The 18,796-nt window shown below is 45.9% G+C and overlaps 2 protein-coding genes and 1 pseudogene across 2 annotated transcripts; all 3 read right to left on the bottom strand.

Moving 5' to 3' along the window:
- Positions 1–4,324: 4,324 nt before the first annotated feature.
- LOC101753011 (coatomer subunit delta-2-like) lies at positions 4,325–12,354 on the bottom strand. Its single transcript, XM_022827037.1, is given in 13 exon segments — positions 4,325–4,636; positions 4,728–4,824; positions 4,914–4,968; positions 4,971–4,975; positions 5,376–5,529; positions 5,608–5,794; positions 6,710–7,014; positions 7,617–7,782; positions 8,273–8,515; positions 8,827–9,050; positions 9,357–9,396; positions 9,547–9,606; positions 11,892–12,354. Coding segments are annotated over 12 exon segments (1,569 nt in total). The 5' UTR covers positions 9,550–9,606; positions 11,892–12,354; the 3' UTR covers positions 4,325–4,546.
- On the bottom strand, positions 9,599–12,792 carry LOC101778035. Its single transcript, XM_004971757.1, has 3 exons — positions 12,702–12,792; positions 11,892–12,341; positions 9,599–9,606 (listed from the first exon to the last, which is right to left on the bottom strand). Exons 1-3 carry the CDS (start codon positions 12,790–12,792, stop codon positions 9,599–9,601), a joined length of 549 nt encoding a protein of 182 aa, XP_004971814.1.
- A 3,742-nt stretch (positions 12,793–16,534) lies between these two features.
- LOC101777613 lies at positions 16,535–17,210 on the bottom strand (annotated as a pseudogene).
- Positions 17,211–18,796: the final 1,586 nt, after the last annotated feature.

The raw sequence follows: 18,796 nt of genomic DNA, 5'->3' as shown, positions 1-18,796 counted from the left end.
ATAAACTTTGAGCACATGGACTCAGGAATAAAGTCGACTGACTGACCCCGACTGGACGTAGGGTGTGTTGCCCAAACCAATATACATCCTGTGTCATTGTGTGCTAGGCCATCTCCGATCTAACGCACGGCAAAACTACAAATATTTACTTGTCGGCCAGATTTTGCACCGACAGATCCACTTTAGAAGCTTTTGGCAAAAACAAACCCCTCAGCCAAAAAGCCTTGCATGTCTAGGAGTTGATGGATTAGATAACACCTGACGGGTAAGTCTTACAGAGTATTAGTATACTCACCCTTGCTTGTTGCTATGTTTTCATATATTGTTGATGTTGATAACATGATTGCTAGTGTGACTTGGTCGTACCAGCTCTTTCCAGGATGACCAGTTGAGTAGGACCCGTCCTCGGTGGGTGAGGACCGTGGTGAGTGATATCATGGATAGCTTCACCATGGTATCCTGTATCGACGCTAGATCTATCATTTATTTTCGCTGCTTTTGAACTCTGAACTACTTTATGCATTTGAAACTCGGTTTGTAATAAATTAATTTGGGACCTCTGTAATATTTACATCTGGGCTGTTGTAATCTTTGGGCTCATCTTCGTACGAGTGTTGTATGCTTGTTTCAATCAGAAATACGTGGTTGTACCGGGAACCCGACAGACTACCATTTTGATTCGATTAAAGTGTCTATTTGCGTTTGAGGTGATGTTTAGCACACTTAGCATCCTTGAGTGACATCCAGTTGAGATGCAGCTTGTACTGCTGGAACATGCCTGGGGAGGTGACGTCGTGGCCGTTCCAGAGGATCTCCCCCATCGTGTGCTGTGAGAATCCCGCCAGCATGCGGAGCAGGATGGTCTTGCTGGAGCCATTGGCGCCGGTGAGAACGAGGGCCGTGCCATCGTGGACACCGAGATTGATGTCCCGGAGCACCGTCTACGTGTTCTGCATGCACGAGACGTTGTTTAGCAGGAGCCGTGGCGGCGGAGCGGCAACATCTGACTGAGTGGTCGGGTGGCTCAGGAGCTGATGAGTCAGTTGGAGGTGGACGGACGGGCGCGGTGATGTGGGTGGCCCCAGGGTGGAGGCGGTGGCGATGGTTGGGGGAGTGCACCGGTGGGCGGCGCGCGGAGACGCCATGTAGGAGGGCTGCTGAGAGGAGTGAGGCGTGTGTTGGGCCATGCGGACTGCGGAGTGCCTGAGTTGGTTGGTTGTGGGTGGGCTCAGTTGGGCCTAGAGCGGGGATGGTAATTGGGTCACCTTCTCCCAAATCTTGAACATTAACAATTTTTGCAATTTGATGATTTGAGAGGAATCAAACTCTTGACATAAGGATTTATCCCGTGGTATCGGTAGGCACTAAGCCATCACTAGTCCACGTTGTTGAAGCACTCACACAAGAATATTGCTTCCGGGTCACCAAGTCTCTCCCAAGGTGCTCCTTGACTTGCCACAAATGCTCACGCCAAGTAACTCGGTCACCTTGATGCTGTCTTCATTAAGGAGCTTCTCCATGAAGGAAAGGGGGTCTTCATGTCCCTCACACAAGGTCGTCGACACTACTCCACACCAAGCTGGAGGGTTGAAGACTTGCCTACGAACTACCAAGGCTCCAAGGTACCGGCACACCTCTTGTACAGCGGTGGTTCACTCTAGAACCTGATCACAGTGTTGTCACACCTTGCACTCACTCCTCTCTAAACCTATCCTAGCACTAATCACTCTTCTAAGCTTGTGCTAAGCCTTTGATAGATCACTTAAGCACTTTTGGTGGCATGGATGTGTTCTTGATGAGTCTTGATCTTCAATGCATCCCTAGACACTCCAGCAACTCCAAATGGGCGAGTAGTGGAGGCGTAAATATCCCTAGAAGCTCTTTGAGTGCAGGGCTGTGGATGTCCCTCCCCTCCGTGTTGTCGAGCATATCTTGCACGTACATCAACTCCATTTTGAGTGCACCAATGTTGGAGCCGAGCTCAGTGCTGTTGACCTTTGAGTTTGCTGGATGCAGAAACAGAAAACCATCAGGACATGTTGCTACTGATACTGACATTTCTATTGCCACTGCCAGAGGAGCAAAACAAAAGGGATGCCGCTGTGACAAGACTCAAGAGCATGGTACTCACCCAAGGGAAACCAGGAGAAGCTGATTATGCCCAACACAGATGCCGGTACCTCCAGCGCCTACCTGAAAGATCCCATGTCAGTCACTCCAACGCCAAGCACCATGCCTGGGAGCGGCCTGGGTAGAGGGCACCGACGCAACCGTCGTTGAGCACCGGATCCAGTGGAGAAGAGGTGGCCGGCCGACGAGCTAAGTAGAGTGGAGGGACGACAAGCAAAGCAGCCAAGCAGGCACCGTTCCGTTCGAAAGAAATGGTGGTGACTGACTGGCGGAAGAGTAGAGTCAATGAGTTAGATGCGCGCGTGCAGTAAAGGCTGGAGGACAGGCACCAAGCCACCAATAGCATGAGGCATCTGAGGTCGTAGTGATAGCTAGCAGGGTAGATGAGAGTTACTGCCGACTTTTTTGTTTTTTAACCCTTTTTGCTAAAGATTCTCACAAATACACCCCTGACGGAACCAATTCCAAAAATGGACCGTTAGCTTGGCGCCAGCGTGAGGAACCAATTCCAAAAATGAACCCTTAGCTTGGCGCCATCCACGCTGGCGCCAAGCTTACACGTCTCGGCGCCAGCCATCCTGGCGCCAAGGTACATGCGCAGCTGCTGACGCGGATGCCAACGTGGCGGGGGCTTGGCGCCATCATGGTGCCGTAGACCTTGGCGCCAAGCAATTTACCCCATACCTCCTGGCGTTTTGAGAGAAACAAGTATACTTATTCCGAGGAGTGTGCAACAAACTACACTCTAGTCCAATTAGTTAGGATGTGGGTTTCTTATTCCAAAGGCCTGAGTTCAAACCTCTATGTTGAATCTTTTTACTACTTTTTTTTTCCGTTCGTTTGCATCAAAAGAGAATTTTTCGGATCAAAAACGAACGGTGAGGGTATTTTATTTTTTTTGTTCGTTTGCATCAAAGGAGAATTTTTCGGATCAAAAACGAACGGAGGGAGTATTACAGTCCAACTATTCTTTGCACAACGTCGCGCCTCTCACGTCTCACATCCCGTCCCACCACAGCAGACAGATTCATTGCAGGACAGATGCAGATAAGTTGATGAAGCAAAACGCACACAGCACTGTTCTTTTGTTCCAGAAACAGTCAGGCTCAACATTGCTCGATGAACGATTCATCAGCCACTCACAAATACAGTGTGGGGACGTTGAATGGGACAAAGGACAGTGCAGATAAACAGCTGACATAGAAGCGTCTGATGAGGAAACGTTCTCGATGCAAACGAACGAACAAAAAATCTTTAGGATAAGAAGCTCATATCCTAACTAATTGGACTAGAGTGTAGTTTGTTGCACATTTTTCGGAATAATTATACTTGTTTTGTTCGAAACGTTAGGAGGTATGGGGTAAATTTCTCGGCGCCAAGGCCTACGGCATCAAGCTTGGCGAGCCCCCGCCACGTCGGCATCCACGTCAGCAGCTGCGCATGGACCTTGGTACCAGGATGGCTGGCGCCGAAACGTGTAAGCTTGGCACCAGCGTGGATAGCGTCAAGCTAAGGGTTTATTTTTGGAATTGGTTCCGTTGGGATGTATTTATGAGAATTTTTCGAAAAAAAGTTAAAAAACAAAAAAGACGGGTTACTGCACGGTGCCAACCGGCTTCAGTGGCCATCTAATCGTCCTTGTAGAACGTACTGGAAGGACGCACGATTAAATAATCTGTCGAGCCGTTGCCTTGTTGCTTTTGTTACCGCCAGCTATTTATTTCCGCAAAATCGTTAAAGAAAAAATAAAAAAATAAAAAAATTCGGCGTGCCGCCTCCTGGCGAGAAACGAGAGGCCAAGATGGGCCAGCACTGACCCAGGGTGTTTATGCTTGAATGGGCCATGGGCTCATCAGCTTATGGGCCTTTACTACACTTTGCTAGCTGTAGATGGATTTCCTATTTAATGACGGTGTCGGTCGAGCGTAAAATTCAATTCGTTGACTTCGTATTCTCTGTTTCTGCCCGCTTCATCAAGCGAACCAATTCTCGTGTTCCTTGGGCACGCGATGACGTGCCATTGGAGTACTGGAGTGCAGTGGCTCCGATACTCCGATCCATTTCACTAATCTGTTGCGTAGCAAGTTCGCATCAGTACAGAACGGAACCAGAGATCTCGCCTGCTTTTCCAGCGGCCTTGCATTCGCCCACTGGTTGCTGCGCAACTCCCTGCCAGGGCCAGTACCAAGAGAAATGCAAGAACTCAGGTGCTTATTTTCTCTGGCAACAATACATCTGAATGAACATCAATCCGCGCAACACGCTAAAAATGAAAGGGCAAAAGGATAATATTCTCCAAATGCGAAACAATGCTCCCTGCCATGGCTCGAAGAAGTTCATGGCAAAAATACGTTGTGTTACTACCCGGTGCCGTTGGAGTATTTAAGTGAAACAACACTCGACCATGATAAGAGCATTAAACTACTTGATAGTTAGCAGTGAGCAAACAAGCCCGCTGTGAAAACTTCGGAGCGTTGCCTTCCTTCAGAGGATGGATTCCAGTAACCTGAAAAGTTTCAGATAAACACAATTGACAAGGATGAATAGGGAGACACCAAACATAGGAGGGCTCATTCGAGCAGCATGCGGGAACCAACCTTCAAATCACTGAAAGTACCGGATGCAGAAAACCCAACAGAGATGGGGAAGAATGATGATGGATCAGCTGGGGGGACGACAAATTCCATGGAACCACTGCAAAGGGCACATAAAGCAATAGTTAAGACACAAGAACTAAATCTACAAAATAGAATGGTGATCATGATCTTAAATATTCAAATAACCTGCGGTTGGACTGATCAATAAGGAGAATAGACCATTCCAACACAGAATTTCTGAGTCAAACCTGTTTGCACAAGGAAAAGTGAAACAATAAAAAAAAGCTGAGACAACAAACACAAGCTCAGTTCAATAAAATCAAAGAAAGGTGCATCACGAAATGCCACAAGGAAACGGAATAAAGCAGTAAACACCACAGTTTTTTTCAGACCTATAGAAAGCACTACCATCTAGGATACAAAAGCTGAGCTGCATATAGACGAGTCCACTGTAACAGCTTGATATACCAGTTATAACAGCAAAACACTAGAGGTTATCACATTTGGTCTGTTAAAGATTAATAATAAAAGGCCTCACATAAAGACCAAAACCAAGTGCATATATGGTAATGCACTGTCACAATAATTTATGCGACATACTTTAGTAAATAACATATAAATAAACTGAAGAGGAAAAGGAAACATTACTTCCACTCTCCATCTATCTGTTTAACATTTGGAGCCTCCCGAAGTGCTGGCAGTGGTATAGATATGACAACATTGTGAAGATCAAACATCTCAGAAGCTTCATATTCAATGTTGACATAGGTTTCATTTCCAGACACGGACGGCCAGCAATTGACTACATCGAGCAAAAGCATGTTAATGCAAGTCCAAATTTCCAAATTCTTAGACAGATATAAACAAAGTTATGTTGCACCTGAGAGAGGTAAAGATGATTCGTTCATCCCCTGGATTCTCCATTTCACCAGAGGAGTTTCATTTTGACCACTCGGGAAGGGCCTGTTTGGATCTTTTGCTCCCAAAATTTGTTGACTGTTAAACAACTCCTTGTTGATATTGGGGTGTGTTTTGAAGCTAAGTCCAGGAATATCTTGGCTTTCAATCTACAACACACCATATGTTAGAAAAATCAACTGATAAGCTGATTCATATGATTATACGCTGCTGTGTGCAATAAAGCTGCTTATTGGCAATAAGAGAAAAAAAAAACAGCACAAGAAGGATAAATGAAAGGCGACCAGAACAATGAATATAATACAATGTCAATATAGGTTCACATGACAAGGCAAATATAGCTATATACTGTTTCATAGTTACAGCTTACGTATCACCGATACGTCCAACAGGTCGCTGTACCGGTATCGGATACGGCGGGATACGGCGATACATCGCGATACGGCCTGATACGTGTATCGAGAAATTACGATGGAAAAACAAATAATTTAATTAGCGATACGTCTCTGATACTTCCCTCCGATACTTCTTCCTGTCCCTGGGTAGCAGTAGAGAGATGCAGAACTGGAGAGGGCCTAGAGAGATGGATGTGATATGAGAAGAGCACAGGATCTGAGAGTACCGGAGAGGAGTCAAGGGCTATCCATTTTGCTATTCGGCAGTGTGAAACACTAACTGGAGATGGTGGAGCTGCGTTGGGACTTGGGAGGAAGAGACACGGCGAGGCGAGGAAGAAGAAAAGAGTAATGATGGCGGCGGCAGCTTGAGTGCGTGGGGAGAGATGATTAGGGTAAGTAATGTTCTTAGGTGGGCTGAGTGGGCCGGCAGCTAGTACATAGAAGCGCATCTCATCTTTTCTCTGTTTTTTCTCTTTCTTTATTTTTCTTATCATATTTAAATATGTATTATATATATGTTTTTGACGTATCGGCGTATCTGTGTTTTTTGGAAATCAACATATCTCCGTACCGGTATCGGTATCGGCGTATTCCGTATCGGTGATACATAGGTTACAGCTTTCCATCCATATACACACAAGTATTTTTTTTTAAAAAAAAGATTACCTGCAATTGGATGAATCCATCAGCATCATTGAGAACCTGAAGAGCAAGGGTTCCTTGAACATCAAAGTTATTGATACCTCCATCTCTTTTAACAACAACATTGAGCTTCTCCTCTATAGTCACTGTGACAGGATCACTTGGTGGAAGAGCAGACAATCTTGAAGGAACTGCACTTGGTTGTACATCCTCCAAAATGACTTCTCCTTCAGCTTTCAATGATTCGAGGAATTGATTTGTCTTCTGTGTCTTGCCCAATTTCATACCAAGACCTTTACCGGGTGCAGTAGCAGCTGTAGATGGATGACCTGTCGAAACAACGCTTGCAGTTAGAATCAAATATAGGTCATATGCTAGCCCTGTATTGTCTCTAGCATTTTGACCAGAAATCAGGTAATGTAGTCCTGTTTCCCTAATACCGAGTCAGAAAGATCTGAATAGAACTTAACTACAGGATGATCCCAACACACTATATGTTTAAAGTATATAGTATTAACTCAAAAATATTATAAATGCATCATGAAAGTGAGACAAAGTAAAGTGATAGGTAAGCTTCTTCATTTATTATTCGAACAATATTGCTATTAACTCATCTTCAACTTGTTTTGTAAAATATAGTATGAACTGCAAAGTTTCAGGGATTGATAAGCCTAACAAGCTAGGAGTATCTATACTCCATAGATATGATGAGAACTTGTGGAAAGAATGTAAATACAGGGGGTCATAATAAAAAGAAAAAAGGGTGTAATATATGTCATATATTTCCTGGCTGTGTGGAGACCGAAACAGAACTAGATGCGCATGCAAAAAGGAAGAAAATGTTTAAGTCGTCGACATAAATTGATGCAATAAGTTTGTCTTTTCTAAAATAAAATTTGATCGAGAAATCCAAGAGAAAGAAAGGATTTACCTTTGGGCTTGCTAGCAAATGAGTCCATGTCAGCGCTCAGTCCACCTAATCCAGAACCGCTACCAAATCGAGAACCACTGATGCTCATATCATTGAAAGCTTTTTCAATCACACGTGGACCAGATATTGATGAGTATCCGCCTTTGTCAAGTTTACCTCTTTCCATCTGCAATTAACACCACCCACAAAATATAACCCCTTAGACATTAAAAAATAATACCCAAAAATATCATTGCAGTACAATCTAACTACTAAGACGCATACTCAAAATAGCCTGACATGATAATACAATTTAACATCTCAGTAATGGAACCTAACTAAATTTTCCTCTAAATAATTTGGGTTCCACTCTCCTTTCAAGAAATTTTCAATCCATAAATCCTATCCTATGTTTTTTTTTCCAGAAAGGATTCAGTAGTACATCTTTATGTATGCTTATATCTCACAAATGCCATCCCAACAAGTTAATTCATGAGAAACTGGAGTTACCAAAATATGCTCTAAATGGATGCTTTAACTTAACTAGCGACATTACACAAATTGATGCAAAATGAAAGAGTTCAATAAGGCTGATTGACAGAAAATACCCACATGACCCATAACGACTTAAATGAATTACAACATATTTTAAATCTGGTGAAAAGAGTAGTGCAGACCCTCATTTTGTCAAGCTCATTAGCCTTCTTCTTCATGACATCCTTCGTTTCATTGATTTTGGCTTGCATCATCAGCTTGTGTGCCTTTTCTTCATGGCTCTCCATCTCACAATATTGTTTGACTTGTTGCACTGTTACATTTTCCTTATTTCCGAGAGAGATGGCTTCGTCGAAAGCAAAAATAAGCTCAAAAGCTGTTTTACAGACACCTTCCTCATCCAAGGAAGGGGAGTATTCAGGCACCTTTCCAAGAGTTAAGGAGATGGTAGTATAAGAATATTACTGTGAAAGAACATACCACTGAATAGTAGCATGAAGTTAATATATACACAGCTCTCAGAAATGAGATTCATATTGGTTAAGATTTTGCATAGATACTTTCAAGCAACTATAGTGCATGTTGCATTTTAAGTTTCCCCCCTCAGTAATATGTAAAATCTGTAAAATCCAGATAGGCCAGTATGGTCATCTTGAGCCTATGTTCTTGAAGTTAACACTCCCACCCACCCCCAAAAAAACCAAGTTTCTATTTTCATTCATATTAAATAGGATACGAGCTTGGAGAGCAGCCTCAAAGTGTCCAGATCTTCAAGAATATTGCTCTGCTTGTTAGTGATAAGTAGAAGATATAAACCTTCAATAGGTTGATAAACATAACGCACATTTTCAGTTTCAACATATGTGTGCTGCTTCCCAGTCCCAACCAGTTTCGGGAACGCAGCGAGTAATCCTTCAATTCTTATGCGAGACATGTCAACAAACTGTCTTGAAACAAGTGCTGCGAATGAAAACAGAAAAAAAAACAGCCTTCAGCTTAGTCCCTTCACTTCTTTTAAAGAAAAAAGTAGCAACCGTGGGGGAAAGCTAGATAAACTGACATAGTGGTTTCACATCATGTGAACCCATAGACTTATATAAGTAAAGAACCAACTAGTTAGCAATATGATTATGTGATAGGATGCAACCATGTAGCACATGGTGACTAGAATTAACAGAAGTACATAACAGATAAACAAGGAGGTACAAAATAAAATTATATGGGAATCGACAATAGCGAAGAATCTGGTTAACTGAAGCACCATACCTTTTCCTGACTTTGAAACGATGGAAGCTGCAAGAACCACCTGGAGGTACACAAAAAAAATTTAAAAAAAAACAACCAGCCCTTCCAGAAAGAAGATACAATAACAAAATAGCAGCAAAGGGTTAAATGCCAGAATGTTCATTGACATTAGTAAATCAGTTTATTAGCACTAAGAAACCAATTAGCGTACCATCTTCAATGGCTTTGTTGATCACCGGAATTATCAAGACCAAGCCCACAAACTATGCACCTGCCACAGGAAAACAATCACTCAGTGATCAGAGTAGCCACAAAGATTATCAGATCTGAGAAAAAAAGAAGGGGTAGTTGCAGGTATTCATTCCAACAAGTTGACAGAGGCTCTCAAGAGCAAGGAAAGGGCAACTAGCTTGCTCCTGTGATGTGATCTCAGCAATGTTTTGCACATGACATCAACAGCAAACAAGGAGTGGATCAGGCGTATCACATGACGCAGAGTACATTATGTTGAGGACCATAATAATTTCAGTTTTAGATGCCTATCCAAACAAGCAGATGGATGCGCTCCATGACCCATTCTTCGCACACCATTTTCGCTCAATTGCGTTATTAAAACATTGCCAAGGACATACAGCTATCGGCCCTACCGTTGGTGCGAACCTGACGAGCCGGATCTAGAAGAGTACCAAGGGGAAATTGGCAGAGGCAACCCGGATCTAGAACAGCGCAACCACCCTTGATGCACGGTGGTCGCCAGGATAGAGCGGCTTCACTAACGCCTGCACATGCAGGATTTGGGGGCGATGGCATGCACAGTCCGGGTTCAGGACTGCCCCTGACACTACCCGCCCCGGCCGCCGGCCACGCATCCCACAAGCCGCCCTCCACCCCGCCATTCACTAACGAATCGGGGGAGAGGAAGAGAGAGAGCGGCTGAGCTCGGATGGAGGAGGAGGCGCGAGTACCTGTTGGGTGCTCGTCGCCGGCGAAGGGCCCGACGGAGGAAGGACGGCACCATGGAGAGGGAGAGGGCACGGGTGATCGGTATGAAAAATGGAGGGGGAACGCGGGTCAGATCCACTGGAGTTGGCCGGGTGACTCCACCGACCATCGGGTAAGAGGGGGGATCAGGGATCTGCCTGACTACCTACCTAGAGGGCCACGGGGCTACGGCTGGGACGCCTGTTTCGGGAAGTAGATATGATTTCCATGTGCCAAGAATTTCAAAAAGTGAGCTTGCGCATGCAGCCGTTGACTTGTCCATCGGTTTTGATTGGTGTGTGGCAGCGAGGAGACGTCTCCATGTGCCTTGCGCGGTTGAGTAATTGCGTCTGACACCAGGAGAGTACGTAGCAGCGGCACAAGCAGCATATTTGCGGGCAACCAAGCAAGTTTCTGGCAACAGCTTTGGCTACTTTTGCATCGCCGGAAGCCAGCGCCTTGAGCACAACTGATGAAAATGCTGCTGCCAGAGGACGAAAACCTAGGATTTCACCACAAGGTATGCCGAAAAACAAAATCTTATGCAATTCGATAAAACCATTTACAATTTGGTAAAACCATATTCTAATTCGGTAAACCACATGCACTAAATAACATGATAAGTCTTAAATTCAAAGATTTAAGCTAGAAACAAAAACAAATCACAATATAAATAGTTCAAATGAAATAGAAATAGTTCGAAATATAGCATAAAAGAAACTTAAAATATTACTTGTCTGCTTTGTTTACCCGCCGCTTTTTGAGTGATATGAATGTCTTGATTATATCATCTTCATTCACTTGGAAGAAAATATCCCACTCAATGAATGTGACTAGACAATCGTCCAAAACACTATCACCTAGCTTATTCCTTGACTTTGTTTTCACTATAACCAATGCAGAAAATACCCTTTCAACACTCGCTGTTGCCACTGGTAAAAGCAATATCAATTTGAGAAGCAAGTAAACCATATCATACACTTTGTGCCTCCATGTTTGAACAAGCTTAACTGAGAGATCAACGATGTTGTCTAGACCCTTGAGGAGTACCTAAGAGCCTAAACAGCTAATTAGCATGGGAGCCAACTGCCAAGCAATGAATATCTAACATTAAAGGTGAACCTCTGTCACATACACCTGATTCCAAGAACCCTACTAACCATCAGGATATGTCTCGAGGCCAAAATAGAACATGCTAAGTAGCAAGTACCACTGTAATCAGTACAAAGATCAGAAATGTAATTGTTGCAGCAATTCACTAGGGGAGAAAACAGAGTCTCTAAAATCAAACATGGAGGGCTGATTGAGACGACGACTAATCGACTAGCCATCAGGGAATCGAACGACCATGGTGTCTACGACACACGCAAGCAAGTGTTAATGAACTAGTCCTACTTGTGCTGTTGCTGGCTTGCTGCACAGCAAGCACACCCCAGAACACGAGAGCGTCAGCAAATTAACCATTGCGCCGAGCACGCCTGAGGCGACAATGCCGAGGGTTCCTCAACCATGGCACGAGAGGGGAGGGGAGGGGAGGAGGGCACGGGGTGTTTTGTGAACTCGTGGCTCGCTCACCTCGGCAGGCGTCGGCGAAGAGGGTGGCGGCCTCGACGGTGGCGGCGGCGAAGGAGTTTCCCGCGGCGCAGGTGGGGAGGAGCGCGCCGAGTCGGGCGGCGTCGACGGGGAAGCCGAGGAGGAGCGGGTTGCGGAGCAGGTGGCAGAGGCAGCCCTCCCCTCCGCTCCCTCCCGACGGGTAGACGGCGCGGAGGAAGGCGACGCAGCAGGCGTCGGTGGGCGCCGGCGGGGACGTGGCCAGCGGCGGCGCTACCGCCGCCACGTGCGGCAGGCACGGCGAGATGGACACGATCGTCGCCGCGCACCGCGCCGCTGCGTCCCGCGCGGAGGCGTAGGCGGCGGAATCGGAGGCGGGGGCGTGGGCGTCCGCGGCGGAGGCCGGGGCCGAGAGGAGGGACGCGGCGGATGCGGCCGCGAGGAGGAAAGGGCAACTAGCTTGCTCCTGTGAATCTGTGATGTGATCTCAGCAATGCTTTGCACATAACATCAACAGCAAACAACGAGTGGATCAGGAGTATCACATTACGCAGAGTACATTATGCTGAGGACCATAATAATTTCAGATTTAGATGCCTATTCAAACAAACAGATGGACGCGCTCCATGAATCATTCTTCGCACACCATTTTTCTCAATTATGTTATTAAAATATTGTCGAGGACATACAACTATCGGTCCTACTTTGAGTGCGAAGCTGACGAGCCGAATCTAGAAGGGTACCAAGGGGAAATTGGCAGAGGCAGCCCGGATCTAGAAGAGCGCAACCACCCTTAATGCGCGGTGGTCGCCAGGACAGAGCGGCTTCACTAACACCTATACATGCAGGATTTGGAGGCGACGGCAGCACAGTCCGGGTTCAGAACTGCCCTTGACACCGTCGCCCCCAGCCGCCAGCCGCGCATCCCACGAGCCGCCCTCCACCCTACCGTTTTTTAACGAATTGGGGGAGAGGAAGAGAGAGAGTGGCTGAGCTCGGACGGAGGAGGAGGCACGCGTACCTGTTGGGTGCTCATCGCCAGCGAAGGGCCTGACGGAGGAAGGACGGCACCGCGGAGAGGGAGAGGGCACAGGTGATCGGTATGAAAAATGGAGGAGGAACACGAGTCAGATCTGCTGCAGTTATCCGGGTGACTCCACCGACCACCGGGTAGAGGAGGGATCAGGGATCTACCTGACTGGCTGCTGGATGGCCACGGGGCTACGACTGGGATCGGCTGTTTCGGGAAATCGATATGATTTTCATGGGCCAAGAATTCCAAAAAGTGAGCTTGCGCATGATGTATCGGTTTTGATCGGTGTGTGGTAGCGAGGAGACGTCTCCATGTGCTTTGCACGGTTGCGTAATTGCGTCTGACACCACCAGGAGAGTACGTAGGAGCAGCACGAGCAGCGTACATGCGGGCAACCAATCAAGTTTCTGGCAACAGCTTTGGCAGCTTTTGCATCGCCGGAAGCCAACGCCTTGAGCACAACTGATGAAAATGCTGCTGCCAAGGACGAAAACCAATGACGAGAGAAACGTACTATCAGAATTTGATCGACGAATGAAGTTGGCCTGTGAACCGAATCGATGCTCCCTCCATCCGGTGCCTACTCTACCCGAACGAAAACCCATGTTGCTAGCCTGCCCTCGCTAAGCTATGCAACACAGGAAACGGCAGGCCAACAATGAACAAGTTGCCGGCCGGATGCAGGAACGTACAGGAAATTAATCGTCAGCATGCGGCGCTTGATGGCATTGTTGTTGCCTGCAGAGAAGATCGGAGGAAGAAGTTGTTTTTCTTCACTACGCGACGATGGTGTGCGAAGCTGCGATTACCGGAGAGGCTTCGTGGTTCGTGTTCTGATCCAATTTCACTAGCTAAGCTAGTAGCGTAGTCTGTATTCTCTGACTATATGTAATATGATCACTTAACAACCACACCAGCCTGTATTCTCTGAAGCATTCAACAGCAGGCTGCGTGGTGCCATTCTGACTCTATATGATGTTTCAGAAATTATACTTCGGCCGAGGCCAACAACACGCTGCAGGATGAACGGTAGCCCTGCATATCAAAAACCATTCCCAGAATATAATTAATTTGTAGCCAAGGAAAGGACAGCATTTAGTTGCAGGAAACTGCATGAATAATCGAGAGTTTCCCAAAGCTATATTGTCATGGGAAAACACACTACTCTCCGAGTACAGTGCAAGTCGTAGTTTTCTGATGTCTACTCAGGAATTGGGACGTGAGGAAACCTCAAAACATTCAATTTTATCTCAAAATTGCATCAGACCACTGAACCTGAACACTTGCCTTGCTTTCAGAGCATGCTCTGAGCGAGTTTCGAGGACGCACTGAAGGCCTGAACGAGTGCACACTGTCATCCCTATATATTTGCATTTTACTGGGAGCATGTTGTCTCTGGATTCTTAAACTTGGTCTTGCAATTATCGCAACAACTTGACGGATGCAAGAATCATTGTCCAACGTACCAGCTTCATGAGCAAAGTGATATCGATCTTGTCAAAGATTGTGCTCTTTGCAAGATCCCTGCTGGCAACAGTAATGACAAAATAGTGAACTCTCGATCAATGTTCCTCCAGGGAAAAATAATTCTAGTATTTACAAATGTAATACAGTCTAAAACCATCTGAAACTACCTTCTCTATTAATTAATACAAGTCCGGCAGTCTTTGCCGGTCCCCTTTTCAAAAAAAAAACCATCTGAAACGGGCCTGAGCAAAGTGTAACACTCACCTCATATGCAAATCACGGCCAGTTTCTACAAGCTCGAGCAGCAGCAGATACACCTGCAACTCAGATTAACTTCGAGTGCAATGTGAAGAACCATTTGGTCGATAGCTGCTCAAGATGGCACAACTTGAAAAAATGGGTAGGCCGGCCAATCACAAGGTTAATCGTGGAACGAGTAGGTCTTAAGTGTGCAGAACTGCAGACTACAGAGTATAAACTTCTCGTTCATGAGCCCGCTGAGCCCCATGAGCTCGATGGTCTATCCTTGCACTCACTCCTCTCTAGACCTATCCTAGCACTAATCAATCTTCTAAGCTTGTGCTAAGCCTTTCATGGATTACTTAGGCACTTTTGGTGGTATGGATATGTTCTTGATGAGTCTGGTCTTCAATGGATCCCTAGACACTCCAGCAACTCCAAATGGGCGAGTAGTGGGGGTATAAATAACCTCAAGGGCTCAAAGAGCCGTTGCTCCAACGGCTAGTGAAAAAGTATACCATCGGATGTTCCGATGGTCTATTTTTAGCCTGCATCGGAACATTCGGTGCAACTAGCTGTTGGACTCCCCGCGCCCAAATTCCTCAGAAATTTATTCGACGCTTTATCTGATGCCCCATCAGATCATCCGGTGCCACTGTTCACGTCACATAGCCGTTGAATTCCCCTAACGTCATTGCTCCGACAATTTCTTCGATGGTGCCGCTGAAGCATTTCTAGCCATAACCTTCTGTTTGATTTCAAAGTAAATATGCTTCATCTGACGGTCAACTACATAGGGCATCAGAACATCCGGTGCTATAGGGTTTCCTCTGCCTCCTTAGTGAATTGCTCCGACGCTTGTAAAATGACCCCCATTGGATCATCCGGTGCACTCAGGATTTTTCCCTATTTTTCCCGTTGTACCAATTTCTCCGATGGTTAGTCCGATGCTTGCTTTGGTGGGCTATCGGAATATCCGATGGTGCATTTTTCTTTCTAACTCGTTCAACACAAGCACCAAAGACACCGTCATGCACTTGGCAATGCGGTTCTCACTACAACGCAAGTTCAGTTGGACGACTGATTTTGATACTTTGTTTAATATCCAATCAGTAAGTTCTCGGTAAATCTGAAAGGTACTGCCTATCCTGACTTACACATAGCACTAAAAAAAATAGAAATGCCTCAACTTGAAGAAATGACTTATTTCTCAGAATTCTGCTTGTACAATTAAAATAAGGATTAGCTTGTTAGAGAAGTAAACTTGCTGATTTATGCAGAGGATTCCCATCATGAGCACAAATGATATGTAAACTAAGGCTGCCAGAAGAGATAAACCAAGTGGATAACTATTAAATGCAGATCAAACATTGTTTATTTATCTGTTAAACATGACATCGCATTTTGGAAATGCAGCCAGCCACTTGCACGAAACATATTGTGGTGACAGGAATAGCTGCACAAAGATTTCTAAGCTGTAAAATTATAAACAGGATCAGACTGAACGTGGATGTTAGGACAGAAATCAATTTTAATCGATGCATAAAAGTGTGAGAAAACATATGTTCCTAAACCACATATCAGTTACCTGATCCTGTACAAAGACCTGCAAATTTGGTCAAGGTTCCCGGTTTGCACCACTTGAAGCTTCAGATGGGATAAGCAACCCATTAGTAAAACGTACTGCACCATGAATAGGAAACAAAAGAAGATTCCACAAGCAAGTAGAACATATGGACCAATGCATCAAAACCATGATCACAAAGAACGGCTCCACAAATATCGACATTGTGAATGTGCTGTCCATGTTTCCCCGAATGTAGAATCACAAATGCAGCACCAGTCAAAAATTGCTCCAACAGCATTCAGACAGATAGCAAGAGAAGAATTAGAGAGATACAGCTAAATTCCTGTGCTCACATTGACATCAATGGACTATATCAACCAGAGTCTGCCTTCAGGGGAACCTCTGCGGAAGCTGATGGGGCATGGAATCCTCAATCTCGATGGGCAGGTGCGTGGACACGAACACGATCCCACCCTCTTTTCGGTGCTCCGCGATGATGTACTCGAGCAGCCTAGTGCCCTCTGCATCCAGCACGATGGAGGGCTCATCCAGCAGCCAGATCAGGCGGTCAATGGCTAGCAGCCTAGCGAGCTGCAGCCGCTTCCGCTACCCTGGAGAGCATCCTGGACTTCTAGTTCATGAGCCTGCCGAGCCCAATAAGCTCAATGGCTGGGCCCACCCTGCTACCATCCTTCCCCTCGAGGAGCTCAAACCACTTCACGTTCTCTAGCATCGTGAGCTTCTTCTTGACGGTGTCCTTGAGCGACATCCAGTTGAGCTGCAGCTTGTACTGCTAGAACACGCCTGGGGAGGTGACGTCGTGGCTGTTCCAGAGAATCTCCCCCATCGAGGGCCGCGAGAAGCCCGCCAGCATACGGAGCAGAGTAGTCTTGCCGGAGCCGTTGGCGCCGGTGAGGACGAGGGTCGTGCCATCGTGGATGCTGAGGTTGATGTCCCGAAGCACCGTCTGTGCGTTGTGCATGCATGAGACATTGTTGAGCAGGAGCCACGGTGGCGGGGGGCAGAGCGGCGGCATCTTGCCGAGTGGTTGGGTGGCTCAAGAGGTTGTGAGTCGGTTGGAGGTGGACGGATGGGCATGGCGAGGTGGGTGGCCCCGGGTGTAGCGGAACTACCCAAATTAACTCGGCTAACGTGTTCTTAACATCACCTCGTATGCGAACCACACTTTAATCAAGTCAATTCGGCAGTCCATCAGGTTATACCCGATAAATCACTTGTTTCGGATAGAACGAAAAGCATCTCACACGAAGGTGAGTCCAGAGATTACAACGTTCTAGTACTTAATGCACAAATTCGAATTAAGTTATTACACATCCATTGTTCAAAAGTGCATAAATAAAATGTTCAGAGTTTCAAACCAGTAGAAAAATGATAGCAACTACATGTTGAAACAGGGATGCCATGGTGAAGCCTGCCATGTCATTAGTTACTGTGATCCTCGCTGATCGAGGATGGGTCCCACTCGTTCGTCCAACCTGAAGGTAGCTGGGTCGGCCAAGTTACACAAGCAGCAAACTCCTCAACAACTAAGTTACCTGAAAGTAAAGCCACAAGCAAGGCTGATTATAGTAATACTCAACAAGACTTACCCGTCAAGTGGTAACTACTTTTGGGATACGAGGTAGGCTATGCTAGCGCAAAATAAAAATTTCTACCGCGTAAACCAAGAGAAAAACTGTCGTTATAGATGACGGGATTACCACTCGACGCACAAATGTGGAAGTTGTAGATACTTGTCGGGGTAGCGAAGTCGATCATACGTCGACGCAGTGTAGTCGAACACGTCAACGTCGAGCAACTCCTCAGCAGCTCATCCACGTTCAGCGACTCCCTCCTCGTGCCGCGGCTCGTCAGGCTCATCGTCGACTCATCGTTGGCTCATCAAGTTCCTCATCGGAGCTCTCGTGTGGCGGCTTGTCCAAGTGCTGCAGATGCAATACCTCCAAGATATCCACACCTACGGGGAGTAAGCATCGCAAGCCAGACTGCTCGGTCTAGGAGTTGCAACAAGGCGAGGGCGTGGGAGGCGTGGCTGCTGCTGGTGCGAAAAGGGATTAAACCCGCTTCACCTTGTCTTGGGTGGTTAAGAGATAGAATGGTTTCATAGAGCACTATTCACTCATCCCTTGATTAGCTGCCAATCCGGAGGTTTTGCAAAGTTTTTTAAAAGAAATCAAAGTTCCTCAAATGATAAACTCGGATCGCTCAATGTGTATGATTCCTCATCAAGGCATGGGATTACCTTTCTTTCACAACCTACTCCTAATAGGCTTATTTGTGGAGCTGTAGGTAGGGAAGAATGAAGCCATACCTGTCTCTCATTTATTGCTAAGTCAAAGATTGGATTCTTTGGAGAAGCAAGTCATACAACCTGATCAAGATGTGCATGTGTGTGGATGGTGTATGTAGTGGATGGTATATGGACTCTTTTTTGAATGATCCTTCTCTCTCCTTTACTTTTTTTTGTCTTTTTGGAGACATGGGCTATCTTTTCTTTTTCTCTCTTTTTTTCATCATGCTTTCATGAGTATGTACTTTATTTCTTTTTGCATAGCCCAAGCCTCTTTTGCAAGGATAACTTTGGGGAGAGAGGTCATAAAA

This window comes from Setaria italica, chromosome V (assembly GCF_000263155.2).
Source record: "Setaria italica strain Yugu1 chromosome V, Setaria_italica_v2.0, whole genome shotgun sequence".
Taxonomy (NCBI): Eukaryota; Viridiplantae; Streptophyta; class Magnoliopsida; order Poales; family Poaceae; genus Setaria; species Setaria italica.
The sequence above is the reverse complement of the archived record's forward strand: the minus strand, read 5'-3'. Positions and strand labels throughout refer to the sequence as shown.

Bases quoted from the DNA above. Each gene is read 5' to 3' on its own strand.
- LOC101778035 (XM_004971757.1), bottom strand. From the start codon at position 12,792: ATGCGCGGCTGGCGGCTGGGGGCGACGGTGTCAAGGGCAGTTCTGAAC. The intron at 12,342-12,701 runs GTTAGTGAAGCC...ATCACATCACAG, and splicing joins CAAATCCTGCATGTATAGGT to ATTCACAGGAGCAAGCTAGT.